Raw genomic sequence first — 10,444 nt, forward strand, 5'->3', positions numbered from 1 at the left:
GTTTATAGGATTTTCCCACAGCTTTACCACGAAAGTGTTCAATGGTATAAGCTCACAAGTTATGACGTCACACTTTTTATGTTCGGTGTTATGTGCTCTTACCGCTTATTTATCAACTAGGATAATGATGCTAGTGGCAGGTGAAGGTCGGAGAACTCTAGAGAACAAATGAAGATGACAAAGAAAGCAGTGTCATTAGCTCTCCATGTACAGATTATTTCTATCATAAATAGCTCAGATTTCAAGCAGCATACTATGTTTTTCCGATGATATTATGCACTAGCCCTCTCTTTTTGTGTGATGTCGGTGGGCACGACTGAGGCTAATTTATTTCAAGCATTGTGTAATCTTGCGAGTGTGCAATTCATTCTTAGTCCTAGGGCCATGCGACTGCAGGTCACAATTTAATCGATGTGATTTCATCACCTTTGTCAACGACAGTATATTTATTGAAGCATAATCGTATTTAAAAAGCAACATGGAAAGCGATACGAATTCTTCAGATAATAATACAACAGCAACTATTTCCACAACTTATGGTTCTAAAGGCAGCAAGAGACAAACAATGCCATCATATAAAATGATGTGATAATAATTACTATAAATGTTTAAAGTGAATGAAAGGATGAAAAAAGCAAACTCTAACAATCACCCAAAATCTATTTACCCAGAACATGTGTTTGTATTGGTAGGGCATTAGCACGATCCCTGGGCATTATTGATTATTTAGAATCCTAGTTTATTATTAGTGCTCTTGGGGTTTAAAAGCACCGATTTTCACGGAAAAGCACAGCCTTAGTGGCAGCGAAAATAATCGACGACCTAAGGCTAAATGCTAATTATGTCATTATATTGTGAGAACCACAACCAAGTGTTTTTTTTTGCCGGACATACTTTTGACACCCTGATTTTCATGGTTCTATTATTCTTGGTCAGGTCATATTATAGATCTGCTACCGGTAACACATGCAACCCGGTACCACCTGCCACATGGGAAGGGGTTGGTGGAAACCCCCAAGGGCGGATGAATCTCTTCTAAGAAATCAACGGCCATCTACCACAATGGAGTAGAGCCCCATCAAGGCGTTGGATGCCCTGTACTACAGGCTTCTTCGGCAGTTCTTGCACTTCTGATCTTCCTCAGATGTATTGGCTGTGCCTTTCCTCTGGCCCAGGATGATCTGAGATGGGAGAAGCACTTGATCAGTGTTAGGACCACCCAAGTCTACTTTAATAGTCCTGGCGGTTTGTTTTTCACAACTCATCTGCTGATTTGAAATGCAGAGGACAGCTGCATCTGGAATTTCAGGAACCAAAAACCCGGAGAGGAATAGTTACCGGTGATACGTCTTGAATAATGGTGGTAATATTCAAGCGCCAGGGATTTTTCTATAGAGTGGGAAGGACTTTTCAGACCTATGGTAACTACCGCCCGCTTTAAACCAGGCAGCCCCTGGTCAATAAGGTGCTCCAGTCCACCAACGGAATACCAGAGGAGGTGCTCTGGTATATCTGCTCAACTTCACCTCTGAAAACAAAAATGGCTATTGCAACCTGGAACGTCAGAACGATGATGACCAGAATGTCAACGGACAAAGATTTAGACCCAGAGAATACTACTATCAGGAAAACAGCTACCATAGATTCGGAGCTCTTTTGCCGTGGTGTGGACATTGCTGCATTGCAGGAAACATGCCTAGCCGGCACTGGTATAATCAAGGAGGCAAACTATACCTTCTTCTGGTTTGGCAGACCATCTGAGGAGTCAAGAATCTATGGTACTGGCTTTGCGATATCCAACCAACTGCTCTGTAGCTCACAAACACCCTCTGGTGTCAATGATCGCATATCAGTGCTCAAAGTCAACACCAAGCAAGGTACAATCTTCGCTGTCGATGCTTCTGCCCCAACTTTAGCTGCAAGTTCTGATGATAAAGACTGCTTTTACCACACCCTGGAAGACACTATCCGCAAAGCTTCCATCTCGGAAAGAGTAATTCTTCTAGGTGATATCAACGCAAGGATTGGTGAGGATCATTCTAGCTGGCCCGAGTGCCTTGGACACTTTGGTGTTGGCAACATAAATGAGAATGGACAGCGTCTATTACAACTATGCTGCAGGAACAACCTGGTTGTCACCAACACCCTATTTCCAGGGAAACCGCACAGAAAACTGTCAGGGTGTTATCCTCGTTTAAAGAAATGGCATCAACTTGACTTCGTGATCACCAGATCTAAGCATAAAGTAGAATTCCTCAACAGATGATCGTATCACAGCGCTGACTGCGACTCTGACCACAGCCTTGTGGTGTCAAAGCTGCGTCTTGAGCCAAGACCATACCATAATCAAATCAAGGCATCAAAGAAAATAGATGTGTCAAACTTCCGGAACCAAAAGCTTCAGGAGTGTTATCATCAATCACTTGATAAGAAGATAGCTGTTATCAATACTCACACATCTCCTGAAGAACACTGGGAGCAACTAAGCTCTTCGATCTACAATGCGGGTTTAGAGGCCTTTGTTGTGAAAAAAAGGCAAGATCCTGACTGGTATAGCCACTCTCGTGAACTCCTAGAACCTGCTCTTGAGAGGAAACGAGCTGCCATGTTGAAGTACAAATTCCGGGCTACAAGACAAACCCTCGCTGACTACCGCTCAGCAAAAAGTAAAGCTCAGAGGACCGTGAGATTGTGCGTGCAGACTTACTGGGACTCTCTCTGCACCAGCATCAAAGTAGCCAGAGACTCTCGTAACATAAAGGAGATGTTCAGGGCTGTCAAAGTAGCTACGGGCCCAACAAAACAAAATGGAGGCGTTTTGAAAAAGAAAGATGGAACAGTTATTGAGGATAGAGATGCAAAGCTAGACAGATAGATTGAACACTACAGTGAACTTTATGGTGCTGAAGGAAATGCTGACAGAGAGTTTATGGACAGACTGCCTGGTTTACCAGTCAGATTAGACCTAGACGAGTCGCCTGACCTTGACAAAGTTGTTAGATCCATCAAAGACCTGCACTTGGGTAAAGCTGCTGGCATGGATGCGATTTCGCCCGAACTTCTCAAAGTGGGACCAGACTCGTTATTCAAGCAAATACACATACTCATATCTAACAGCTGGGCTACGAAGTCAGTCCCTCAAGCTTTTAAGGATGCTAAGATCTCTACACTCTACAAGAACAAGGGCGAGAGAGGTGACTGCAACAACTACCCTGGTATCTTCCTTCTCAGTGTGACAGGAAAATTACTGGCAAGAATACTTCTATCAAGACTGCTCAGGATAGCTGAAGATGTATACCCTGAATCACAGTGCGGTTTTAGACCAGGACGCTCAACCATTGGTATAATATTCGCTGTCTGTCAACTCCAAGAGCAATCTCGGGAACAGAGAGTGCTTCTATATATGGCTTTTGTTGATCTAACTAAAGCGTTTGACTTTGTCGACCGAGGTTCCCTGTTCACAGTTCTCAGGAAGACTGGCTGTCCTCCCACTCTCCTCGCCCTAATTGAGTCATTCCACAATGGAATGCAAGCTCGAGTACAGTTCGATGGTCAGCTCTCCGATGAATTTCCCATAAAACGAGGTGTCAAGCAAGGTTGCGTCCTTGCCCCAACCCTCTTTGGCATATACTTCTTGTATGTGTTCAAAGTGACAGACAGAGAACTTCACCAATCCAGTGGTGTATCACTCCTCACATGTGACGATGGAAACTTCTTCAATCTTGTCCGCTATAAAGCGCGCTCTCTTACTGAGAAGTTCGTCATCAAGGAACTGCTATATGCTGATGATGCAGCAATATGTGCCTCGTGCTCAGAAGACCTGCAGTTTATGCTCAACCACTTCGCTGTATCCTGCCAGCGCTTTGGACTGCAGATTAATTTAAAAAAGACTGTGACTATGTCACAAGCTTCTGACCCCCATGTATTCTCAATAGATGACACTAACCTGCAGGATGTTGAGAAATTCACTTATCTTGGGTCATGTCTCTCAAAGAATACAGCTGTAGACAATGAAATCTCTACAAGACTAGGAATTGCTTCCACCGCCTTTGGCAGACTAACCAAGCGTGTATGGATTAACCGGCACATAGGTATCAAAACCAAAGTTCGTGTGTATGAGGCATGTGTTCTCAGTATTTTTTTATACGGTGCGGAAACATGGGCCACCTACCGACCACAGGAATCGAAGATCAGTGCCTTCCGCACTAAGATTTATTCTCGGTAAAACGTGGGAGGACAAGATGACAAATGAAAAACTGTTCATGCAGACTGGCTCAGGCCCCCTCTCATCTAGATTGAAGTTCATCCGGCTTCGATGGGCAGGGCATGTCAACCGTATGCCGAGCATGAAAATCCCACACATGATTATTCATGGTGTGTTGGAAAATGGAACCCACCAAACAGGCAGACCTCGTCTTCGGTTCAAGGATGTCTTGAAACGAGACCTGAAAGACTTCTCCATGCAGCCTGAAACATGGACCTCTGCCTCCAGGGACAGACCTAACTGGCGGAGCTCGCTGCATGATGGCTGCAAAGCTGATGCACAAAAAACATTAGAAAAGCTTCGGCTGCAACGACTGAGCAAGTCTCAGAGATGAAAGTGAAACACAATCCAAGCATTGTCATCTTTGACAGAAGCATGCCAACTTCCTATTATTCTTTGTGTATTGATTATAGGTTCGTTCAAAAGCCAAGACTCTGAAGTAATGAAATATATGATAAAAGAACTGATATAATTGATTTGCTTTAAATTAGAATCCTTGACATCACTGTGTTTAGTTTACTGCCTATTGGTTTCTAATCATATTGTTACTTGTAATACTTTGTTTAATCACCAACAATGTCAACAATGCTAATAACACTAGTAATGACATCTTCTTGACACATCCCTATTCTTTTTTATAACCTTTGTCTTTTTACTATGAATCAAAACATGAAATTCTTTAGTTGTGCAGGTCATCATTTTAGCTTTTAATTGCAGTAATGCCATAAATGTTGCTGTAACAGTGCATACATGAACGCTATCCCATTGTTTGTTTGAGGTTATTGTACAACAAATATTATTTATCGGAAACCTTTTATTACGAATAAATGGTCTAAAAAGAAGAATATCTCTTGTCTTCTAAACGGGCTCATTTTATTTTTACTACTCTGTTTTTCCTAGTAAAGTATGAAGGCTAGTATGATTGAATCATCACAGAAAGTTTTCAAATTGTGTTAAATTCAGACTGGTTGATTCTATCGACCATTCTTTTCTATTCTTTTCTCTATTCTCATTCTATTCTCTAAAGAAGATGGATTCTATCAATCTGTTGTGAGTTTAACTTTCTATATGTATGCGTGTCACGTTATATTAAAGAGATTATGTTAAGAAAAAACTTATAATTCCACAAAGGACTTTATGCCAAAATTATTTCTACAAACTATTTTGCATTGCTCTCATTTTATATAAATATTTTGTGGCATAACTTCTCAATGCCTCAAATTCTGATTTGGATGTCTGCATGAAGTTCTGCTCAATTAATAATCCTTTTTGCAAGTTAATGCTAGAGATGCTGCCTTTGACTCTTTTTACCAAGACCATTTAGCATCAGGTATATCAAAGTTCATTGTAGATCGGACACATAATATGTTTTAAAGATTGGATAGGAATATCTGAGATTGTCTGCAGCGTTATTGACAGGTTATATCTGATTTATTTATGTGAAACATTTTAACTCTGATAATTCTACTTGTTTATAGGAAGGTGAAGGCTGTCGAGGTATGACAATCATTCTTCACAATCAGTCAAGCCCTGCGTATTAAAGCCAGTGAAGGTTATAATGAGGTATGATCATTCATATTTATTTGTGTTAGGGATGGAAACTGAAGTAGTTCTACATTGCTGTTTGATGGCAGTGAAAGACTATTGCCTCTCGGGAGGTCCTTCATACCTGTAGTTTACCATGGCATTAGAGTACAGACTCCAACATGTCGGTACAGAGCTACTACATTATAGAACTGCATCATGCAACTTCTGCATTTCTCTAGACCAATTGAGTCTAGTGCACCCATAATCAAACCAACTGTTATGCTCTCATACAATCATACATTACCTTTGCTTAGACAGATTGTGTTGTCTTCTTAAACTTTAGAATTATATTACGTGTATTCAGCTATTCTGCCCTTTCTTTACCCTTGATTTTTACAACGAACGTGTTGAACCAATTATCGCTTGTTATCTTTCTCAACTAAACTCACACTACCTCTAGTATTCCTAATTGTGAAATATGTAATTAATTATAAAATACTGTGATAATTTGACTGTCAAATGAACTTTAACTATCTTTAAATTACCTTTAATATGACTTTTATATAAATGGACATTCCCACTTGGTAAGAGACTAGTTCAAAATACTCCGGTTTATCTCTTCAAAATTTTTCTGGACTGTCTATGGCCTTTTTATGTATGTGATATTTTTTATATAAAAAATTATGATGCGTTTGTGTCTTAATCTTCTGTATTTGTGTATTTTTGGCTAGTAACGTGTACTTAAAGGTTTACTTGCAACAAAATTCACATTACAGTTATTTGGTATCAAAAGATTCACCATGTCTTACTCTGCTGTGTTGTAGGAGCAAAATATGTGGAAATGTGATTAAAAGCTCTTAAAAGCTCAAAAACGAACATTTAATCGCCGCCATCACAAAACCGCTGTAGATTAGAATCTCTTTCCAAAATGGCTCAAATGGGATGTAGATGAACGAGATGGCTTCTGTTTACACTTTCATGCAACTTCATTTGTCAAAATATTTTCTCAAATATATTTCACGCATTCAATAAAACCATGTCTATTGTTCTTACGTGTATGTTTCATCGTCATTGTAATGCTGTCACTTTCAACACTGACATCTTATAACCTACCTTGAAAATTTGTTTAATTTTTTAACTTTAGCTTGAAGGAGTACATATCATTGTCTGATAAACATGACGAGCCTGTTGGTCACCTGTGATAATCGAAAATTGTTGCAGAAATTATTCGCGCTGTTTGGCAGGAAGTATAGGTTACATGATCGGATTACGACTAGACGATTAGACCAAGCCGAAACAAAACTGTTAAGTAGTTTTTCGGTAAAACCCGAAGTGTTTGTCATAAACTAGTGCTACGAAATGTTTTATATTGAGCCTTTTATTGTTTTTTCAGTTCACGAGAGAACATCACGTGTCAAAACAATAACAAAATGGAATGACTAAGTCAGAAAAATAAACTGATTCCGATCTACAGCGGTTTCATGATAGCGGCGATTAACTGTTGGATTTTGAGCTTCTAAGAGCATGTAATCACATTTCCACATATTTTGCACTTACAATACAGCAAAGTAAAACATGGTGAATATTTTGATACCAAATAACTGTAATGTGAATTTTGTTGCAAGTAAACCTTTAAATTCGGTTATTAAGTTTATACAAAAATTAAATGTTTCATGAAATAAACATTGTCAGAAAGTTGCTTCAGATTTTGATTCTATCGATAGAGGAGTTGGTGCCTATGAATTATTATCATTCATTTTTTCTCTGCATTATCCTTCATTGTACTGGTTAATTTTCAGTCTACGAACAGTAATTTTAATTCACATAATTCTGCACTGCAAAATGCGTACAGAAATACAATGCCAAAGTATAACCTGAGTAGTTGAAAAATACAGACGCTGTTCCCATAGAACACCTCCGACATACTTGGCTATTGACTCATATGCTTGTATCTCAAACATGGCTCATATGCTAGTGCTAAAACTTGCTCAAAAGCTGGTTCGTATGTTAGGGCACTCCTAAGTTTAAGTATGACTGTATAGAAGGGTTGACAAATGATCGCCATTGTTTTCATATCGAGGTTTTTTGGTATTGTACCTACATGTATGTTCAGCTCTGTCCAAATAGCAATAAGTATCTTCCATCAGTCGTCGGTAGAAAAATATTCGTTTTTCTGCTTTGTTAGGTGAGAAACCATATTCGTGCCTCCCATACAGGTTTTGTGAAGCATTTAAGAACTTGGCAGACAGATACAAGCGTGTGCAGACACACAAGTGTACCTGCCAATATCATTAGAAATTTACAGACTGGACAAGATTGTACACAGATCCATAAAGTCTTCTTTAGCATATTAGACAGAAACATCCAGATGGTATGTAAATAAGAACTATAGAAGATGTTACATAGTTCCATCCTGTGGTGTCACCTGTCTGTTAGTGTCAACATGCCGTAGTATAACCCTGATTGATGATTAAACATAGCATGGGAAATTTGTGACATCACAGATGAAGATAATTGCTGATTGTAATTTTACAGGTCTGTGAACATCATGTGTCTTATGTATGATCTCTGTGGGCTTCCTGATCATTTGTTTAGATGGTAAATATTAGCTAGTCAATTATCATTTTATTAGAACCCTTTGGGTCTGACACAAGCATCAAGTATGTTTTACACTGAATCAAGTTTGGTCTACGGTATTTTATTTACTAGTATTGTATGATATCCAAAGGTGACTATTTTTGATGTTTTAATATTATATACCACTTTCATAGTCCTTGATATCAGTTTACAAAGTTCTGGGTTTTGTTAGTGTTTTCTGGGTTAGTGTTTTCATAGTTGAATGCAAAATAATTGCGGTTGTATTTAATTGGTAAAAAAGCGTTGCTTGTCATAAATTAAATGGTAGTAACCTGCTATGTTAATATTAAACTTTGGCGGACGCCTGATCATGAACTTATTTTTGATGTTTTTATATTTGGCATATAATTACTCTCATATATTTTTTGCATATTGTGTCTGTCTTTATTATGTGTTTTATCGCTAATACTTTATTAGTTTAGCCGTAATTAAGCCAACGTGTTAGTGACTCTATTAATCATTTAATTAGAGGTTCCCGGTTCCATTATACGGTCCGGGGAAAATATATGTACATTTATATGGGAGCGCTCTCACTAAGAGAGCAGAGTAGTCACAGTTCCATAACTAATTACCTTTGGAATAAAACAAATGAAAAACCATACTCACTTTTCTTACAATTTATGGAACATTTGTTACTATCTAGATCGTGCCTGAGTGAAAACCGACAAAATCCTTTACAATATATTAAACAATACAAAAGAGCCACATCATGGGTCATCACCTCGATTGCATTTTATTTGAGGATCATGTTAATCGTTTAATTAACGCGATCATTGTGCAGCTCTATAAATAACTAACTAAACAATAATGTTAATAATGCTAGCCATACAATAATACAGATGAATAAATCTTTTTAAGCTTTAAAAGGTTTTTTCTCCGATATCCTTGGGTTTCCTTAGCGAGTGTATTTCACACTGGTTCAAGTTTACTCTACTTAATTTATTAGTATTGTACGAGATGTTTTTGTATTCGGAGTGGCCCAGTTTTGATGTTTTATTATCATATAACCAGCTTCATAGTCCTTGATATCAGTTTACCAAGTTCTGGGCAATAATGCATCACTTTTTTCTTGTTTCAGTTATACCTCCTTCTAAAGGTCCTACAGTAGAATTGAAGGTTCCAGCAGCCACCCTCTTATCAGATTCTGGTGTAGAAACCTCACTCTATGTTGATGAATTTACAGTGAGCAGCTTCAATGGGTTCATATACTGTAAGTGAATGATCTGATGCTCAGCTTCATGTAGAATAGATGATAATCTGCTATTAGATTTCAACTGTTTTCTCTATCAAGCAACTTGAAATATAAACTATAATCCAATAGACAATACTAGTGTTATTTTGTCCTCATTTTTGTGTTAATTTATTTCCAAATAGGTCATGACTAAACAGCTAGGTTTGAAGTCGTTTACTCGGACTTCATGCTTTCATAGAGCAAACATTCAATGAAATCGCTTTAACACACGTGATTCTATTTTAAAACGATGATTGTTGTTTCAATTTGAAAGTTTTCAACTTTATTGTGACATTTTCTTCGGTTTTCACACCCAGCTTGATCAAAGAGCTTTTACTCTGCTGCAACGTAGATTATTGCTATTGATGCACACACTCTGTTTAACCAAAATCATATTAAAGCTAAATTTTATCATAAGGTTTAATAAATGATGTTGTAATAGTTTAATAACATTTTAACATCCTAATGGTAAATGATGTTATTATAGTTTATTAACATTTTTAGTCTAACGGTAAATGATGTTATAAAAGTTTATTAACATATTAAGTCTAATGGTAAATGATGTTATAATAGTTTATTAATATATTAAGTCTAAAGGTAAATGATGTTATAATAGTCTATTAAAATATTGAATCTAAATGTAAATTATGTTATAATAGTTTATTAACATCTCAAGTCTAAAGGTAAATGGTGTTATAAAAGTTTATTAACATATTAAGTCTAAAGGTAAATGATGTTATAATAGTTTATTAACATATTAAACCTAAAGGTAAATGATGTTATAA

General features: G+C 37.6%; 2 protein-coding genes across 2 annotated transcripts; both read left to right on the forward strand.

Annotated features, from left to right (window-relative positions):
• Nucleotides 1-1,540: 1,540 nt before the first annotated feature.
• LOC137405017 (craniofacial development protein 2-like) lies at nucleotides 1,541-2,266 on the forward strand. Its single transcript, XM_068091243.1, has one exon. The coding sequence runs from the start codon at nucleotides 1,541-1,543 to the stop codon at nucleotides 2,264-2,266; it is 726 nt and encodes a 241-aa protein (XP_067947344.1).
• A 1,975-nt stretch (nucleotides 2,267-4,241) lies between these two features.
• Nucleotides 4,242-4,598, forward strand: LOC137405018 (uncharacterized). The gene has a single exon (XM_068091244.1). The coding sequence runs from the start codon at nucleotides 4,242-4,244 to the stop codon at nucleotides 4,596-4,598; it is 357 nt and encodes a 118-aa protein (XP_067947345.1).
• Nucleotides 4,599-10,444: the final 5,846 nt, after the last annotated feature.

The sequence above is a fragment of the Watersipora subatra genome, chromosome 9 (genome assembly GCF_963576615.1).
Source record: "Watersipora subatra chromosome 9, tzWatSuba1.1, whole genome shotgun sequence".
Taxonomy (NCBI): Eukaryota; Metazoa; Bryozoa; class Gymnolaemata; order Cheilostomatida; family Watersiporidae; genus Watersipora; species Watersipora subatra.

Coding starts and splice junctions, on each gene's coding strand:
- LOC137405017 (XM_068091243.1), top strand. CDS start 1,541: ATGGCTATTGCAACCTGGAACGTCAGAACGATGATGACCAGAATGTCA.
- LOC137405018 (XM_068091244.1), top strand. CDS start 4,242: ATGACAAATGAAAAACTGTTCATGCAGACTGGCTCAGGCCCCCTCTCA.